The 19,584-nt window shown below is 39.4% G+C and overlaps 5 protein-coding genes across 8 annotated transcripts; 2 read left to right on the top strand and 3 right to left on the bottom strand.

Moving 5' to 3' along the window:
- Positions 1-782: 782 nt before the first annotated feature.
- On the bottom strand, positions 783-5,121 carry pug (pug C-1-tetrahydrofolate synthase, cytoplasmic). 2 transcript variants are annotated; one of them, XM_076412343.1, is made up of 14 exons: positions 4,934-5,121; positions 4,434-4,494; positions 4,177-4,375; positions 3,988-4,124; positions 3,694-3,928; positions 3,532-3,643; positions 3,105-3,330; positions 2,876-3,049; positions 2,687-2,823; positions 1,869-2,630; positions 1,561-1,813; positions 1,216-1,498; positions 1,004-1,156; positions 783-944 (listed from the first exon to the last, which is right to left on the bottom strand). In XM_076412343.1, the coding sequence occupies exons 1-14, from the start codon at positions 5,073-5,075 to the stop codon at positions 855-857; spliced, it is 2,964 nt and encodes a 987-aa protein (XP_076268458.1). In that variant the 5' UTR covers positions 5,076-5,121; the 3' UTR covers positions 783-854. The 2 variants fall into 2 exon arrangements, with proteins under 2 accessions (XP_076268458.1, XP_076268459.1); XM_076412344.1 differs by lacking the exon at positions 4,934-5,121 and adding an exon at positions 4,633-4,759.
- A 210-nt stretch (positions 5,122-5,331) lies between these two features.
- On the bottom strand, positions 5,332-6,058 carry roh (reduction of Rh1). 2 transcript variants are annotated; one of them, XM_076412355.1, is made up of 3 exons: positions 5,910-6,058; positions 5,554-5,729; positions 5,332-5,495 (listed from the first exon to the last, which is right to left on the bottom strand). In XM_076412355.1, the coding sequence occupies exons 1-3, from the start codon at positions 6,041-6,043 to the stop codon at positions 5,428-5,430; spliced, it is 378 nt and encodes a 125-aa protein (XP_076268470.1). In that variant the 5' UTR covers positions 6,044-6,058; the 3' UTR covers positions 5,332-5,427. The 2 variants fall into 2 exon arrangements, with proteins under 2 accessions (XP_076268470.1, XP_076268471.1); XM_076412356.1 differs by having other exon boundaries at positions 5,554-5,724; positions 5,910-6,011.
- A 38-nt stretch (positions 6,059-6,096) lies between these two features.
- Positions 6,097-12,399, top strand: Rcd6 (Reduction in Cnn dots 6). Its single transcript, XM_076412351.1, has 6 exons — positions 6,097-6,518; positions 7,889-8,035; positions 8,095-8,190; positions 8,461-8,717; positions 11,546-11,691; positions 11,745-12,399. The coding sequence occupies exons 1-6, from the start codon at positions 6,447-6,449 to the stop codon at positions 12,149-12,151; spliced, it is 1,125 nt and encodes a 374-aa protein (XP_076268466.1). The 5' UTR covers positions 6,097-6,446; the 3' UTR covers positions 12,152-12,399.
- Positions 12,324-18,310, bottom strand: LOC143201348 (protein Asterix). 2 transcript variants are annotated; one of them, XM_076412349.1, is made up of 4 exons: positions 18,149-18,291; positions 17,841-17,947; positions 12,571-12,686; positions 12,324-12,507 (listed from the first exon to the last, which is right to left on the bottom strand). In XM_076412349.1, exons 2-4 carry the CDS (start codon positions 17,938-17,940, stop codon positions 12,409-12,411), a joined length of 315 nt encoding a protein of 104 aa, XP_076268464.1. In that variant the 5' UTR covers positions 17,941-17,947; positions 18,149-18,291; the 3' UTR covers positions 12,324-12,408. The 2 variants fall into 2 exon arrangements, with proteins under 2 accessions (XP_076268464.1, XP_076268463.1); XM_076412348.1 differs by lacking the exons at positions 12,324-12,507; positions 12,571-12,686 and adding exons at positions 12,779-14,548; positions 14,625-16,048 and having other exon boundaries at positions 18,149-18,310.
- A 25-nt stretch (positions 18,311-18,335) lies between these two features.
- LOC143201353 (proteasome subunit alpha type-4) lies at positions 18,336-19,579 on the top strand. Its single transcript, XM_076412353.1, has 6 exons — positions 18,336-18,464; positions 18,523-18,565; positions 18,620-18,782; positions 18,838-19,135; positions 19,191-19,314; positions 19,368-19,579. The coding sequence occupies exons 1-6, from the start codon at positions 18,462-18,464 to the stop codon at positions 19,511-19,513; spliced, it is 777 nt and encodes a 258-aa protein (XP_076268468.1). The 5' UTR covers positions 18,336-18,461; the 3' UTR covers positions 19,514-19,579.
- Positions 19,580-19,584: the final 5 nt, after the last annotated feature.

Below are 19,584 nucleotides of genomic sequence, written 5' to 3'. Positions count from 1 at the left end.
TTTTAAGCATATTTTAAAAAGAGAAATTACCATTAATTATAATGCGTTATCATGCCAGCAAAGTAAAAAGGAAACTGATTGTATTATTATAAAATTCAATAAAGTGAATGTCTTCACGTCTGTTATATGAGAAGGTTCAATAAACTCCCACTCCAGCTTTCATAACAGCATAACTAGACCTTCATTTCGATCTGCCAATTTATTATTTGTTTACAAACCAATTATAAATTGTCGTAATTTGAAGGAAATTAATCCTCCAGTACAGTGACGAAATGAATTTGAAACAATATTAGAAAACATTGAAGACAAACCATCAAAAATAGGTCTATTAGACTCCAAGATCTTCACTAGGCAGAATAAACAATGTTTTAATTATTGAAAAGGATCTGCACAATGTCTGTCCCATTCATTAACAACACTATAGATATAAGACCCCGATAATAAAATTCGCTTGTACAACTGACAAATCCGTTTTTAAAATATCACGACTTCGAGTTCTCTCCTACCTCGAAACCCTCTACATTCATTAAAGATTCCTTTGAACCAGTACGATATTAAGAAAAAAAAAAAAGATCTTTATAACTATAAATCTACTATATTTCCGCGGATTTCTTGGACCTGGTGTTCAAAACGAAACACAATCCAGTCCATATCAAGCATGGTTTAGCATGACGTTTCAACGTTCACCTCAGAGGACAATACGATAAATAATATTGAATAGATTTTAGAAATCCAACTAATATGGTTTTAAATAAATAAATAAAAACACAAAAACAGAGGTATATGGTTAAAATAAAATATATTTTATAGAGTATTTACAAAAATAAGATATGAAAGTTTCTTTGGTATATTATTTAGAAAAGACCTTCTATCTCCCCAGTTTCTATATTTAAATCGATGTCATACAGCGCTGGTCTGGTTGGCAGGCCAGGTATTTTGTTGATCTGAAAATATTACGAGATTATACTGTATGTTGCAGTGTTCCTTTTTCGGTATAACTTACTTCTCCTGTTAGAGGTACAATGAATCCCGCACCAACTGATATGGTGACGTCTTTTACATCTAAGGTGAATCCTGTTGGTGCTCCCTTTATTGCCGGATTGCCTGTTAGGGATAGATGGGTTTTTGCCATGCAAATTGGTAAATTTCCATATTCCTGACCGAAGAAATAATATGAGCATTGTTAAACGACAAAGGATTTTAAATATTTCATACTTGTTGGTATTTTTTGAGTTTCTCTTCAGCTAAGGGCGTGTAGGATACAGCGCCAGCTCCGTACATTTCCCGTGCTATGGTCTCGATTTTCTCTTTGACTGGCTGGTTGAGGTCATACAAGAATTTAAAGTTGCTCTTTTCGCGAACCGCATTGTCTAATGCTTTAGCCAAGTTCTCAGAACCTGCGCTTCCCAAGGCCCAGTGTTTGGACAGTACTACGTCATACGCTCCGGCTTTTTTACATTCATCGATAAAGAATTGAACCTCTTTATCTGTGTCGTTCCTGTAACATGTATACATGATGGGTGTAGTAAGCAAAGTGGAACTGAGTAAAAGAACACTTACGTATGATGATTCAAGGCAACAACCACTGGCACGCCGTACTTCAATCCATTACTGAGATGTTTTTTTACGTTGGCCAGCCCAGCACCCAGCAGTTCTAGGTTCTCATTGACATATTCTGGTGGTAGTGGTGCTCCAGGTGTAACTGCCGGGCCACCACCGTGCATTTTAGTAGCTCTTATCGTTGCTACTAACACCACGGCATTGGGGATGATCCCGGACGCTCTGCACTTGATATTGAAGAACTTCTCCATGCCTAGGGGGAATGTTTCATATTAGCTTTGGTTTTAATACCATTAAACTATACATACCAATATCAGAAGACATTCCTGCTTCGGTCACAACGATCCCGTCTTTCCCGACAAGTTTCAATGCGATCTTATCAGCGAAAATCGAACTCGAACCGTGAGCGATGTTCGCGAACGGTCCAGCGTGCACCAGCACCGGGGAACCCTCCAAACTTTGAAGCAGAGTGGGCTCGACGGTATCCTTGAGCAGAATCATCAAAGCTCCGGTCACCCCCAGGTCATCGGCGGTGACGGGGTTGCCCTTCCTATCAAAAGCGACCACCATATTAGCCAGCCGCTCTTTGAAATCACCCAGATCGGTGGCCAGAGCCAGGATGGCCATGATTTCGCTGGCGACGCTGATCATGAATCCCGTCTTCCTCGTTAATCCTTTTTCCGTTGGAGACTCGCCCACCGTCACTTCCCTCAAGTACCTGTCGTTGATGTCCAGTACCCTCACCCAGATAACATTGTTCGGATCGATGTCCAACCTGGCGAAACGAGTCCGTTCCTCTGGAGTCAGGCTGTCTGGATCGGTCTTATCGATGCCGAGCCGTTTCAGACGTCTGAGCTGGATGTTCGAGAACTTCCTCACACCCTTAATTCTGGGAACCAAGCGATCGTAGAGAGCTTGGTCTTTTTGGGTGGCTTCGTGGAAGATTCGGGCATCTAGTTGGGCGGCGAGAAGGTTATTGGCTGCTGTTATAGCGTGAATATCACCGGTCAAGTGAAGGTTCATGTCATCCATGGGAATTACTTGGGAATAACCACCCCCAGCAGCACCTCCTGCGATTTAATGGTTTTAGTATCTCGTAGGGTTCTGGTAAATTCTATTAACTGACCTTTAATACCGAAAGTGGGGCCTTGGGACGGTTGTCTTATTGTGGCAAAAACGTTCTTGCGAAGCTTGGTGGACAGGGCTTGGATCAGACCCATCGTGGTGGTACTCTTTCCTTCCCCAAAAGGCGTGGGCGTGATTCTGAAAAATGCGAATCTCATTACACACGATTTCAAGTGTGATGATGTCTTACCCAGTCACCACGACGTATTTCCCGTTCGGTTGGTTCTGGAGCCTCTTCAAGACGGACAGGGAAATCTTCGCCTTCTTACTACCGTACTGGGCCAACTCACTAGGCAACAGCCCAACTTCCTGAGCTAGTTCCACGATATTTTTCGGCTCTTGAGATCGAGCGATCTCAATGTCACTGCGAAAACGTATAAAACATAATAATGAATGATTTTTCTCGATCCGCGATTTACCTGGGAACCGGAACTTTCAGTTTCAACGGCAGAGGTCGCAGGTTCCACGACGGCCTCGACAAGTGATCGACAGCCTTCGCGGCACTCCTGACGGTGTTACTGATCAACATGGCGACTGTCATGGGCCCCACGCCCCCGGGGACCGGAGTTATGTACGAAGCGATAGGCCTGGCCTCTTGATAGGCCACATCTCCAACTAATCTCTGACCGGATTTCTTTGAACTATCTGTAAAAATCATCAAGTCCCAATTACTTTCTGAGGTAGCTTCATACAATGAAAACAGCGTTTTAATTAATTAGTTGTGAACTCTACAGTTAAAGATCAAAACAATTACAAACACAGTTCTGATAACATAAATATTAATAAAGTGACAGGATCCACAAAAATAAAAACGACGTAAACACCAATCGCTTTGTTGGTTCGTACCTGGAATGACGTTAATTCCACAATCAATAACGACTGCTCCGGGTTTGATCCAGTCACCCTTGACATACTCGGCTTTTCCGATAGCCACTACCAATATATCCGCATTTCGACACTGAAAATCCGTCTAATTAGCATGGTTCTAAACCCAATATAATTCCATACCTTCTCCTTCAAGTTTTTCGTCTTTGAATGACAAACGGTGACCGTGGCGTGATGCCACTTTAACAATTCGGACACAGGGGTGCCCACGATCTTGCTCCGACCGAGTACCACGGCCTCCGCGCCCTCCAACGGTATCCCCGTCTTTTTTATGAGCTCCAAGACACCAACGGGTGTACACGGCAGGAAACCGTTCAAATCACCGATGGCCAGTCTTCCCTCGTTCACCGTATGCAACCTGGAAACCGTTAAAAAGATACAAAACAACTATTGCCTAATGGGGACTCTGTTTCGTACCCGTCAACGTCCTTGGATGGCGACACGGCTTCGGTGATGGCATGAGAATCGATTTCCGTCTCGGAATCCAGGGGCATCTGCACGATGATACCGTGAACAAGAGGATCTTCATTCAGCTTCTTTAATTCCTGTAATATCTAATAAAAAAAAACTAGACATATACAAACAGAAACAAATGTGATATCATACCTCATGTTGAGTAACGTGACGCGGCAGTTTGACGTGCTGGGCCTGAACACCGACTAGACCCGCGGCCTGGATCTTCTTCTTGATGTAAACATTGGAGTCCTCGCGACCTCCTACCTGTACAATAGCGAGCCCCGGCTTGAAGCCCGGAATTCTCCCGGCAAAATCGGCGACTTCCTTGGCCAATCGCTCCGTAATCTCTCTGGTTACATTTTAGTCAAAATTTTAGTTAACGAACAAAAAAAATCTTTTCGTCATACCTAGCGACACGAATTCCCGAAAGCTCCTGTCCACGGACCGTGGCCATCTTAGAAACAAGGTCTAAAACGAAGTGGTAAGGGGGTTCAGTTGTCATTTTATATATCCCACGAAATAGGAGGTCAGGGGTTAAGGAAAATATCGTATAAAGGAGATAACGTTATTTTCATGGAATGTCGTACTACATTTAAGGGTACTCACTGATTAATGGATTTTTAAGCATATTTTAAAACAGGGAAATTATCTAACGATTAATAGGGCAGCATGTTAATGCCGTGAATCTATTTCATAACTTTCCCTAACAGGAAAAAACTATGCTAAAAAAAAGTTTCAAAGCGCATAGGGTCAAATGTATAAACAAACAATCCTTATCCCAAAACACTCGCGATATAAATTCGAAAACAAGAAAAATTATTCAAGTGGTGAAATAATGATGAAATAATTTTATTGATAAAAATATAAATAACATAAATTAAGCAGTCGTGTTATTGTTTTTATTTACTTTGGTCCTGTAGAGATCCTTTGTCCCTCTTCTCATCTTTCTCCCAGGGAAATGCATTGCTGGCAATAAAGCGTAAGGAATCGAAAGGCGTAAGGCCCATCGAAACTTTTTTCGAATCAAAATCACTATTAATTTGAAACATTGTAGTTTTTTCTGTATCACAATTAGAACTTTTAGGAGGTTATTGATTTTGGCGGCAATTTTTCAACACGTCACATCATCAACTCAACGTATGCAACTCACTTTTCATCATTCAAATGTACTAAAAACATCAAAATATGTATAAAACATAATTTTATCACAGTAGCTTATAGAAAAAACAAACAAATTGATAAACTATGTGTCTGTCAAAAAAGGAACAGTTCTGGAGCGATATATATTTAAAATAAAACAACTACTAAGGATTCTAATATATTTCAAACAAAAATGCTTGGTATTATGTATAATAAAGTATAATTAAATGTTACTAAACTTCTTTTTTATCTTTAATCAACTCAGTGGTGTTCGGATGCTTCTTTCCTGCGGATTTCTGCCCATTTTGATACATTCTCAGGAGAATTTGCTAAAAGAACACATATAATTAACTACCGGATAGCAAAATTGGTATTCATCGTTCCTACCAAGGTTGCTGATTGCTTTGAAAATAGGCAGGCAGACAATAATTCCAAGTCCATAATATCTCCAGGTCCACTGGTGAGTGAAATAGTGTTTGAATGGAAATTGGGCGATTTTTGCGCTGAAAGTGTAGGGATATTTCATGGGTCTAGAAGGGGCACCTGATTCGGACATGACTGCGCTAAAACAAATGATAATTTAACGAAAAAAAGGCGAAAATCGTGCGAGCATTGAAGTTTATGTAATCACTTAACATTCTAACCAAACACTGTCGCAGAGCAGATTTTAAATATAAACATAATTTATATAGTATCATATTCGAATACATGCAACAATAGTTATAATAAACGTTATTAAATACCTAAAGTTTTTTATTAAAAAGTTGTTAAAAAAGACGAGAAACCACCAGCAACCCAAAGTTACACAACTGTCAACTGATAATTCGATGTTGCCTTTTTTTGACACAGTAACAGTGTTATACAGATAACCAAACATACACGAGACAGTAATACGTGTTGTATAGGGACAGGTTCCTGTTGGGTGTTCTTGACAGTGTATTGTTTAAAAATTTGTGGAAGGTGAACCGAAGAGAAAGTAAAATACGCACGTGAATAGAATATTCAAATAGTTGCAAATAAGTTACGGAGGCATTACTCACACCGTGCCGAGCCTCACCCACTTTGTGAATTAAACAAAACGGTAGAGTGTGTCCGTGGCGGTGGATGGAATTTTGAAACGGTTGGTTTTATAAGGAAATTTCGCATAGTTAATGTGTACGGGGCGACTTGGTCGGGAGTACGATGCGGTGCCGTGCGAGTTTCAGTGCGCGGATTAAGAGTTAACGATGTCCATAAACCTCTGGCGAAATTGCAAGTTTAAATGATCCCCCGAAACCGCCATGGCTTTCGTCGAGAAGTGTTTCTGCTGCAGTTTACCGATAGCCTGCGGATTTTTCGCCGCGTACCTGCTGGTGAGTCGATTGCCATTCCGGTTTCGTAACAACAACCATGAGAGAATTTCCATTCCTGGGAATAGAAAGGAATTTCCTGCGATTGTGTCGCGTCCCGGTCTCGTTATCGAACACGTAAAGGTTGACTGGTAGTACCTTAAGGTCAATTCGCAAAAAAATCTCGCTCCGTAAACCAGTACGGTTACGAAATTAATTAAGCTGCCGGTGAAAAACGGTGGCCTTGTTCGTTTTTTCCCTTTTTACCAAGAACGCCGCGGATACGTATGTTTGAAAGGCACTAGGCGATAATCTATGCAACACGGGAAACGTTCAAACAAATCTAGTCGTCTGGCAAAATGCAGGTCTCTAGGTATCAAAGTCGTATGCAAATAACCGCCCAAACTCGATGACAAAATCTTCATAGAAACAAACAACGCCAACTACGAATCACCGAACACAAGCAGTGATTATAAGAGATGTCAAAATTAAAATATCTGTCGCATCTACCGCGGAGAATAAAAGTTGGGCTGGAAAATTATTTTAAAATAAGAAAAATCCAAGTATTTAGAAATTCACGTTCTTGTTAATTGATTTATAATTATAATTATTAACAAACACTTTCCATTGTTATAGCTGTTTTTATACTAAAATTGTATTCGTTATATTACCAAAATAATTGAATATTTTTATATTCTTCTGGCTAGACTTGGTGATTTGTAAAGTTGGTAGCCAACATTAAGTGAATATCGATTGTTAATGGATACTTTTTCATTTTCATGTCTAATTTTTCTGTTGTTATATTATATATAATTTTTCATGAATAAGTCTAGTTCAACAATAATTATTCGATTTTCCGATATACTTATTTTTACTATTACATAAAAATAATAATGAATAATTAAATAATGTATTATCGTGAAAATTGCATTACATTATGTTTTAATTCTAAATAGAAAATACTATTTTTCATATACTATTCTTCTAGTTTCTAATGTATTTTTTTTAATATCACTTTCAACAAATAGTACATTTTCATGGGTTGTATTAATTTTTATGGTTTTTTTACTGTAATTCTGGGTGTTTTATAGATTTCTTTCTGTAAATATTGTTAATTATTATGTTATGATATTATTAATTTATTTATGCGCCTATTTGTATAATATTGCAATGGATTATTGAATTATATTCCTGGAACTGCCTCCTGTTCTGTGTGGAAAGACGCATGGTCGTTATGAATTGTTATGTCAAGAGATATAGTACTATAATTATGTCTTTTTGAAGCGTACAGTTTATAACTTGTATGATTTATGGTATAAATAACACTACCATTTTTATTTTTTATTATTTTTGTGCACAGTTGTATAATATGTTTACAACGTGTCTGTTCACAGATCGCCTACTTGATAGCTTTTGCCTTTGAACTGATATGGATCATTCTGGAGTCGTCGCATACCTTACCGACTGCCGCGGTTCTGCTGGCGACAGGGTACTTCGCCATGAGCTTGTTCGCAGCCCTGCTGCTTCACGGACTGGCCACGGTAAGTGAACTTAAGTCGTTCTTTGGCCACACGGATCAAAAAAAACCTGATTCTTACAGAAAAACATATTTTGTCTGGTGGGATGGATGTTCGCCGTTACCGTTCTGACATTCCCGGAGGCCGGACTGGTGATCTACATGAGCGTCGACTACTGGGTGAGTACGTACGCCATCTTTGAACATTTTTCGTTCTGTCGGCGATTCCACGCGTCTAAACCGAAAGTGAAAGTCGTGTTGTATTGGCGTTTGGAGAAATCTCTCTCGATAATCGGTCCTGCGACCAGTCATTGGCTTCCTCGAGTCTTCACTGCCATTGCCATGCGATCGCGTGTTACGTAATCGGGGTTTTAATAATGTTATGACGGAACCTCGTCAGCAAGGTTAACCCGAGAGGGAACGTACAGAGCATGATCATCGTTTTTGCAGGGAACCGGCCACATTTACGGGATGACGGAACTATCTTGCTGGTTGATCAGGATAGTGATCAACGTGGTTCAGATCGTTCTCATCCAGTCGCTGTATACGATATGGAAGGAGGAGGACATAGTGGATAAGCGTATGAGGGACATGTCCGCTGGATCGGCCATGGGCGAACCCGTGCCGATCCTCAACAGTCAGTACTACCAGAATAATGGTTACGATGGATCTCTGGATCAATTAAACATGACTAATACCATGAAGAGGTAAGATTCGAGTTTTACTCTGATAATACTTGTAATATTTTTACAATTTTTCTCTATTACCGACATGAATAATTAAATAAATGATAGAGTGTCATTTCATGGAACATTCTGAAAATAATGTTAATGTTTTTTTTCAATAGAATAAATGTTTCGTAATCAACATCATGAGTAATAGTCTAATAGAGACGAATAATTTTTTTTTACCACACCCATCATGTCACTTCTTGCCTTTAATTTTTAAATGTATGACAGCGTCATTTTATGGAACATTTTCTCTTTTTTTTGTGGGATAAATGTTATTTTCGTGAATAATTTTTTTCGCATATGCATATTATTATTTTTTATTCTATCGAATGTACATACATGGATTCTTCTTATGAATAATATTATTATTCTCTACTATACATGCTCATACTATTTTATATTTATGTATTTAATAATTTAATGTAATATGTAAATGTAGAGGGTCATTTTCAAAACTATACAGGATTTTACCAATATTTTTATGAATTCTGACCTAGTTCTTGGTAGAAGTTCTGCTCCTTATTATTATGACATTTTATTGGATATTATTAATTTTTCACGGAAAATACAAGTTGTGGAACAAGTAACTTCGGTCTTTTTATATTAGAGGGGTTTAAAGGCATATATCTCGAGTTATACTTATTCAATGACGCCATAATATAGTTCTGTCGAAAGGTAATAGTCCATAGAAAGGCGTCGCCATCAGTCAAGAGTTGTTGCCTTTTAAAAATTTCGATTCCAGTCCAATTTAGTTGGTGATTCTCGTCATATTTTCCTTTTTTTACCACAGAAAGTGGGAAAATACAGCTCAGCGTTCATGAGCATCGTTAAGATACCTATAATTCATCTCGCGACTTTGTTACGAAACTAAACATTGACCTTAAGACAATTTTAATCCATTTACATAAGACTGGATATCAAAATAAACTCGATACTTCAATTCCACATGAATTGTCCGTGAAAATAAGTCGTTTTTGAAACAGAATGATTACAGGCAATGAAGAATTTGCAAAAAGATTATGGTTAAAGCTCAGAGAACCTTCATAAAAGGTTGCAAAGGCTTCTTTGACCACAAGGAACATGATGTGTTTGGAGGGATTGGAAAGGAATTATTCGACATGATCTGTTCTATCCTGATCGAAATTATTAATTCGACTACCTGCTGTCAGTCACTAACGTAATTAAACCGAAAATTTACAAGAAACACGCAGAATCGATATTATTTTTTTCATATGGGTATTCCTTAGTGAATATAAGTTCATTTCTTATCCGATTCGTATTCACCTTGTGATCTCGACGTTTTCCTTCCTGGTCGAAAATTCTCGCAGTTGCATGAGAAAAAAAAACAACCGAAACATTACGCAAGTAGAAAAAAGCGAACGGTTTAAATAAACATTTAAATTTCAAGCAACCGCGTATATCTCTTTCCTAACAATTACGTGACGATCGATTAACATCGAAAATGCATTACCAGCCACAGTCCGGACGTGCCTCGACACCCGAAGCCCCCAGCATTCTTTTTATTTATCCATTTTCGCGCTTCCTATAACACACTTCCATTCGTGGCCGGTCGGACTGACGCGCGCGCCTCCTAAATACAAATGAAACTTATAACTGTTTCGTTTATTTACGATTTTTTTATCATGGTCTCATTCCTAATTACGGACCACGCGTTAATATTCACGAAAGCGAGCCGCCAGTATCCTTTCCCAGTACGGTTATCTTCGGGACTGAAACTACCGTCATGTTTTGTTTATGTATTCTTTGAATTTGTTTAATTAAATGTGACAAAAGACTTAAAATATTTTAAAATAAAATAATTCCAGTTAAATGGCGAATGCGACAGGTTAAACCAAATCATTTTTCTAAAAATATCTTCATATTTTCAGAATTTTTCATAAATAATATTAAGTTTACGTCAATATTTTTTAAGTTTTCTCCCATGTTAATAATAGTTAATTTGCATGGATAATAACCACAACTAAAACTGCCATAACGTCATCTTGTTCGTTGAAGCATTCATGCTTCATTGACTCGTTTTTATTAATTAACCGTAAAAAACTAAATATATATATAAGGTTGGAAGAAAATGATGAAAGCGACAGGTCAAACCTTAATTTGTAGTTGACCGTTTTTGCTTCCAACATTGTTCAAGTCTACTAAATATTTTTATAAATTCTTTTTTTTTTCTCCACGAATAACATGTTGTAAATTGTATTCAATTTTCGAAAAGGTTTTCTTGCCTTTTTCTTGTGAATAAAAGAAAGTTCTTTCCATGAATTCATAACCTTTTTAATAGTCTTGTATTAATTTTTATGTTCTCCAATTTCCTTTTATGAATAATGTAGTTTATGAAAATAAAAAATATTAACAATATTTGGAGTAATAGCGAATGTGACGGATAATTCGAAATCTTCTTGACACTTTTGCTGGTATTACAAAAATAAAATAATTGCAATTAAATGGCGAATGCGAGAGGTTAAATTAAGTCTCAATCAATTTTGCGGGAATATCTTAATTTTTTCAGAATTTTTCATAAATAATATATAATTGTGTTTCAATTCTTTTTTTGAGAACATATTTTTGTAAACAATAATACATTTTTTCAAATGCTTTTATGTGTTTTTCGCATTTTTCTTGTGAATAATAATGTAATATTACTTTTCTCATGTATGATAATTATTTTGTTCTATAATTTAATTTTATGAATAGAAGTTATTTTCAGAACAATATAATCATCTCATAATGGTGAATGCGACGGGTAATCTGAAGCTTTCTTGATACTGAACAGTCTTTGCTTGCAGATACGGTTCGATGCCCCACCTGTGGAACACTGCAATTCCTAATAACACGCCTCTGATGCAGATACCATACGCGGGCTATCTATCGACAGCTAGCGAATTCAATGCTAGCGTGTTCGTTCCCAATATGGACCATTCAGAGTTACACGGTATATATTATAATCAATGATGATGCAGTCACATAACAGTAGCTTGATTTCAGAAAAAAAAGCACAATCCTTGATGGACCTCCGGTTCCTCGACCAGCAAGCACCCATGACGTACGCGCAGCAATGGTTGTCGGGCTCGGTGAACGACACCGCCAGCATCATCGAGCCGAAACAGAGGGCCATGTCCGAGATCCACTACTCCACGCTACCGGCGAAGATGTCCAGGTGTCAATCGGTGGACGCCCTCAATACCGCCAACAAAAGCAGTCACATAATCCGGAACAGGAGCGGGTTCTACGCGCAGCCCATCGAGAACTACGGAGTGCCTATTTACTACGGGCCCCTGGACGGCCCCGACTTCCTCATCTACAAGAAGCGGATGGAGAAATTGACTAGCAAAAATTCACTCAGCAACAACTCGGCCGACGATGTACAGAAGTATCGAGACGTGGCGCTGTAGGTCAGTTTGAATGTGATAAAGTGAAAGGACGACGGTTGCTGACGGCTAAACGCGGCTACTGACGATTTCGATACCGCCTAGCAATGTGTACCGTGGACGTTCGACGATATTTGGCCATATTTTACTTACTAATCTTGTTATCATAGCAGGAGGATCAACGAAACAACGACGATTACCTGTATACGTGTTTTATTGTACTTGTTATAATATTTCTTTGTTAAACAAAAAGATTTTTATTAACAACTAAAGTTCTTTATTTAATCCGATGAGGAAACCCACGGGGGACTCATAGGCGATGGGTTCTGAAGGTAAGACATCACTATGGCCGAGACCGATAACATGAACGAACTCAGTACCTGAGAAAAACCACACAAAAAAATAGTTTCAAATATCACCCTTATTGCAATCGGTTATATTACCTGTTTGGTGTCGTCGTTCACTTGGGAATTGGCAAAGCTGATGCACGAGCAGTATAGAGCCACCCAAGCACACCACTTCATCCTCATCATCAGTCCACACATACTGAACACCATCCCTATAAAGAAAAAAAATATATTACTCCACTCCAGTCCAGATTAGTGTTTGTTTAGGGGGTGATACTGAACAGACACCAAGAAATCATCCCAATAATGTTTCATAAGGATAGATATATTTGTTTATGATTATACAATACACATATATAGATATCTTCTAATATACAACGTTCTCTGTAATAATTACGCTATGTGCCTGATGAACCTCTAGGTATGTTCTTTCCGAATTATTTTAATTTAAATAAGCCAAAGAGTCCATGTCCACGTTATATAACAAACATATTCAACATCACTATAAATTCTCGTTTAAAAAAAATGCACATTTTCCAAGCTTCCAAAATTAAAATAACTTCGGGAGAAGTGTCCAGGCGAGGGGTATGTCCGGGGGGGTTTCGAGTTCGCAGTGTCAGAGGAGGCCGGGGACGGGGACGGGAGAGGGTTTCTTGAGCTTGCGGTGTACCTTAAAAAACGGGAGTAATGCGTCTGTGTGTGAGGAGTGGATGGGTGGGTACTCATATAAAGCAGAGTCCAGCAGAGTTATATAAAAATAGTGATACTCCATTGCATGTTTCGAATAATCAATAAAAATCAAAATAAAAATAATTTAAAACTATCATAAGAAAATCACAGTTTCATATAGCACCAAATAAAAATTTGGCTACGAGTTTTCCATATTTTACATACTTTTTACAATAATGTACAATTCAAAAACGAAAAAAAAAATCAGAAGAAGAAGAGAAGAACAAGAAGAAATCCGCCACACTGGGCCTATGATTTTTTCCCTTAAAGCGATAGAAGTATTGTTGTTTTCTTTTTTTTTTGAGTAGAGAGAGAGCTAACATATTTCCTAGACTATATTTTACTAGATAGGTTATGCTATTTCTCTATAAAAATTATATTTTATATAATATATATATTTATATAAAACAAGTTACTATATAGTGAGGGTAGTATACGATTCGGTTCACCTAGCCGAGAGTCCTCGTGATGTCCGGAACTGGGACTCTCCTCCCCGGCAAATCCTTTAAAATCGAATAAAAGGCGAGAGGAGAGCGTAGAAAAAAAATCCTGGCGAATACTGACTGACCGACTGTCATCGATGGGAACTGGTCTCTGGTACGTTTTCGCGATAGAAAACGTACCGTACATCGTTCGATCCTTGTCGTTTAATTGTAATATTGCTCGCGTTCAGTATATATTGTCAACACAAAAACCTATTATTGCGGAAACAATTCATCGGCGACAAAGACTACTTGTATCCAAAACAAAAATCTTACAAAACTGAGGTAGAAACTGGTGTAGTGTGACGTCAAATACACTCAGCTGGTATGCGAAAATCCGTTTTAATACTGTGGTGAGCTGAGGAAAGTTCGTCGGCGTGAACCGAAACCGTATACCGATCAAACGAAACCTATGAAGAATAACATAATGGTATAATAAATTAATCGTTTGAGTCCATGGGCGGTCCGGGCTGGTGGACCTAGTAAAAACACGTATCTGAACGGGCAGATTTTTAGGCGATCGTACGAGACGGTGGACAACCGGCGCCAGGCCGGCCGCCGAATTTCTATTATTGAATCGACGCCGACGTCTCTTTGTTCGGTGGAATGGTCTGGTTTTGACTAGGAGTCGGCGCCGTCGATGGCACGTTGTTCACCACCGGGTTAGAGTTCTGGGGCATCACGCTAGGACTAGTATTGACTACGGCGATGTTCGAGGACTGATTGGGCTGGGCGCTGGGCAGGTTTACCGTCTGGCCCTTGGGTATCTGCGACCGCAGGTAATTGTTCTCGGTCTCGAGCTGTTGGATCTTCTCCATCAGCTCGGCGATTTTTTCCTTCAACACCTCCACCTCTTCCCTCACCTTAAAAAAAACACGCAAGAATTACGGGAAGCGACTCGACGAAACTAAAACGGATTATAACGCATGCCGTACTTACTGTGTACATCAGGTGACTTTTGACCAGGTCCATTGCCTGCTCGATCTTGTTATCGATCGCGTTAACGACCGGATTGCTCTTCGCGGGGTCGTCGGGATTCTCGCTGACCGTCTCCGTCGTGCTACCTGTCTCGGCCGCCTCCTGACTGGTGTCCGTCGGTTCCAGTACCGTCAGGCTGTTCACGTTCATCGCGAATTGCGGGTTCGTGTACACGCTACTGGCGTCGAACGTCTGCACGCCCTGCGGTGGGGGCATCTGGACAGAGGGTGCCGCCCCCGCCGTCTGACCCGCGGGATTCGTCACCGTCTGGGGCGGCGCCTGATACGTACCGGCGCCCTGCGGGGGCGGGTACTGTAACGGTATCGTGACGACCCCCGTGGGGGTGGCGGACGGGTTCTGGACGACGTGGTTCTGCGGCTGAGGGTTGCCGACCGCCGCCGCGTTCACGATCACGTTCTTGGTCGCCTGATTGGGCATCGTCGTGCCGCCCGGCACCTGGGCCTCGGTCTGTTGGGGGGGAAACGCGTGCCCGTTGACCATGTTCTGGTTGACGTTCGCTTGGGACACCGTCGGCTGGCCCGCGTACGTCTGGCTCTGTTGGAAGTTGGCGGGCAGGTGCACCGCCTGGCTGGTGGGCACGAAGGCGCTGTTCTGCGCCGGTATCGGCACGTACTGCAACGGGTAGCTCTGCTGTAACGTGAACCCGGTCGGGTTAGTCACGACCCCTGTCGAGAAGTAAGGCTGGTTGTTGATGAAGTGCGCGGGCATGCTCGTGGCGACCGGCTGCTGCTGCTGCTGCTGCACGGGCTGGTTCTGCACGTTGGTCACTTGCGGGTAGAAGTACTGGCCGGGCGGGATGAGCTGGGCGGGTACACCCGAGAAAAATTGTCCGTTCGCGAACCCGCCCTGTATCAGCATCTGCTGGATCTGCTGCGGCGGCAGGCTCTGCGTCTGCAGGTAGACGCTAGCCGGCACCGCGGCGCCACCGCCTCCCACCCCTACCGACTGCAAGCCGCCCTTGTTGGCCACGTTCGGGGGCGGCGCCTCGTCCACGTAGTCCATGCACTTCCACCGGCCCCGCTTGAACGGCTCCAGGCTGGCGATCTTCACCACTTTGAAGCGATCGTTCCGGCTGGGCGTCGAGTGGATGTCTTTGATGTCGTCGCCCGTCGTCTTGACGGCCAGCGAGTCACTGCCCCCGACCACCTCGGCCGCGTCCACGACCATCTCGCTATTGGTGACGGCGGAGGCGTTGTTGGGGATTATGGCTACACCATATTGAGGGCTGGTGGGTATCACATTGGCCGCGTTGCTAGTCGCGGTCAGTTCATCGTTTACTGGTTGAACTTGGTGGTTCGCGTCGATGACGTCTGGTAGTTTCTCTACTGGTTCGCCAGCTGCATTTGCCGTGGTCGGTGGCTGACCTACGGAATGCAAATATTAGCACACAATGTCTAATCCTAATGTGTACCCACACACACTCTCAATATGATACCCATAACAACAAAAGCCCCGCGAGAAAATCGCCGTGGCGCCGCATCGTCGCTTTAACGATGCGTTCTTTACGTCGTCACGGTTTTACCTCCGAACAACTACCGTTCGAGAAACCCGAATTCTATTCGATCGTCATATCTTTGACGTTCGTTTCCTTAACATGCCTACCAGCATCAGTGCTCATCACATCAAACCACCAGCCTCCCGATGATAGGAAGAATGTTAGCGAAACGTACGTCTGCAATCACTGAAAATATTTTAACATCAAAACAATACTACACACACACAGGGCTATACGTCCATATGTAAATTGATAATCCACGCTTTTAAATTTAATTTGGGCTTCAATAAAATAGTAAAGACTAACATTCCACAGGTATCTCTGGGCTATATAATAAATAAATGCAGTAAAACCAATCAAACTTAGATTCATAAGTCTTCAAAGTGACGAATATTAACCATAAATACTCCCATTATATCATTGTAGTTTCTCTTACTTTCAACTGATTTTCAAACAACTATTCAACCTAAAAAAAAGTACGTACTAATCATTTCTTAAGCAAAATAACTAAACGAAAAGATAATAAAATAAGATTTTGATCGATATATCCATAATATTGCAAATTAATTGAATTTCGTCAAATAACTTCTTAAAAACGTGGATTACTTTCTGACGCACCTAGATATAAAACGACAACGGTAATGAACGCCCTAAACTTTTTGCTCTCTATTCAGATCTCTTTGGGGTTTATTTCAAACAAATAACTTGGTTATAATGCTTTTGTGCTCACCAGTATTAAGTCATCGAAAGAATATTAGCACATCTGAAATCACATTACATTGTTAAACATTCGAAATAACAAAACAAAAGATCTATTCAGACAACTAGAGACCCTGAGATGCTTTATGAACCCATAGTACCCCTTTACCTGATTTTAAAAATATATATAAATAGAACGGTACCCTTAATTCTATATTGTATTGTTGTAATAAAAAAAAACATATGACTCACTCAATAAAAAATATGAGGCACGACAGGTAAACAATATTTAAGTTTATTAACAATCAATTTTAATGTATAATATCCATTGTAAAAGTAAAACAATTTTGAACCATGTTTGAAAGAGAAAATGAGTGCATGAAAAATTTGCTGGATTTAAGATAAGATAATACACAATGATTTCGATTACATACATCTTATAAGTCATGATAAACACAACCATTCCAGCTCATATGACTTGACCATAACATTACATCCATCTGTAGTACCACTGAATATAGGTATAAAATGTAATTTGCATAGATTAATTATGGACTTAATAGTGATATTTTTATCGTTACCTTGAATTTATTAAGATAAAAATGAAATATAATACCAGTTTTAACAAAATTCCATTCAAATATATTCATAAATGCAGAATTGTTTATTATATTACTATGATTGTTTTTTTTTTTCGGTGCACTACATATTAACTATGCTACAAATAATTCCTCGCCGTGTATATAGGACCTTAAATAAATAGAAACAATTGTATTGCCAGTTGTTAACCATTATCACAGATAACTATATCCACATCTTCATTAAACAATTACAGTTATGTGTTTAACCCAAATTTTCTCAAATTACACATGCTTGTACAACGCCAAAACTCCGCGGAATAAAAGAAAGAAGAAAACAACGAACGGCACTTTATGCAGCTAATTTTATCATAAGAAACTTACCCATAATATTCATATAGTCTGGTGTAAGGTCTTCACCATTGGCACTGTTTTTAGGAGCGTACCGCTGAATCTTGTCAGATCTTCGTGGATCCGTACTCATGATGCCTCTGCAAATAACAGATATTGGCCTGTTAAAATCCCAGATGCACTACGACCGAGTGTTAAATAAAAAAATAAAACAATTAATAGAAATAAAGAAATGTCAAAACACAAAACTGTCCCTGTTTGAATAGATCGGTTTAAAAGGCGGGTATATTCGATAAAAACCGACCTACGTTCCACATTAGTAAATAAGCTTCAAATCTCACCCTTTTGTTGAAAACGAGGTGCGGAAAGTGTATTTTTATTTCATCAAAATACAATTTTAAATGGCGACGACTAACTTGCTGTTGACACTTACTGTCAAAACACCGTTGCCTACGACATTCAAGATAGTCATATCACATTCCACAGTAGCATTTTAATTGAAGAACCGAAACCGACCGAGTGCATTTGCATTTTGGCTCAACCAATATTTAGAAGAAGAAGAAGAGTTTCGCAAACTAACCGTTCTGACAGTGAATTGTGTTTTTTGATAAAGTTGTTTAGTAATCTTTTAAGAGAACCGCTAATTCTAGAAAAATGGTACGTAACTGAATAAATCCAAAATAATAATTATTTTATATTTCGTTCAAAATTTTAGGCAAGAAGATATGATACCAGAACGACAATTTTCTCCCCTGAAGGTAAAAAAAATATTAATAAAATACATTTCATGATTGTTTTTTAAATATTTACAGGGAGATTATATCAAGTCGAATATGCAATGGAAGCTATTTCTTTGGCTGGTACTTGTTTAGGAATATTAGCTAATGATGGTATTTTACTAGCTGCTGAAAGAAGGAACACCAATAAACTGTTAGATGAAGTATTTACATCTGAAAAAATCTATAAATTGAATGAGTAATATATACTCTAGATATTTATTGTCTTGAAAGTATTAAAATATTTTTTATAGGGATATGGTATGTAGTGTTGCTGGTATCACATCAGATGCTAATGTATTGACCAATGAACTCAGACTGATCGGTCAAAGGTATCTTTTTCAATATGGTGAATCTATTCCTTGCGAGCAGCTAGTTTCATGGCTGTGTGATGTTAAACAAGCATACACACAATATGGTGGTAAGAGGCCTTTTGGTGTTTCAATCCTGTACATGGGTTGGGATAAACATTATGGTTATCAATTATACCAATCAGATCCTAGTGGAAATTACAGTGGATGGAAAGCCACTTGTATCGGTAACAATAGTTCTGTAAGTGTATTTTAAATGTTTTATGTACTTTGTGGTGAAGTAGTTTGTCTTTAAGGCAGCAATATCCAGTTTGAAACAGGAATATAAGGAAGGACAAACAACATTGAAGGATGCAAAAACACTAGCCATTAAAGTTTTGAGTAAAACTTTAGACATGGCAAAGTTGACGTCCGAAAAAGGTAAGGTAGCAATACTTTTTTTTTGGGTGTCAGTTAGAGGTTTGTTGTTTTAGTTGAAATGGCTACCTTAACAAGAGTGAATGACAAGACGGTGATTCACATACTATCCCCTAAAGAGGTGGAAGAACTGATCAGTCAATTTGAGAAAAGCGAGGCTGCCTTGGAAGCGTCCAAAAAGGAGCAAAAAGTCACCGCTTAATTTGATTCATTATAAAACACATTTATAATTTTAAATTGGCTAATAATAAAAAACTATTTCTATTTATCAAT

The sequence above is a fragment of the Rhynchophorus ferrugineus genome, unplaced genomic scaffold, assembly GCF_030347505.1.
Source record: "Rhynchophorus ferrugineus isolate W39M unplaced genomic scaffold, kcgeb_rfMv2 rfM8, whole genome shotgun sequence".
Lineage (NCBI taxonomy): Eukaryota > Metazoa > Arthropoda > Insecta > Coleoptera > Curculionidae > Rhynchophorus > Rhynchophorus ferrugineus.
Note: the sequence above shows the minus strand (reverse complement) of the source record. Positions and strands in the feature narration are given on the sequence as shown.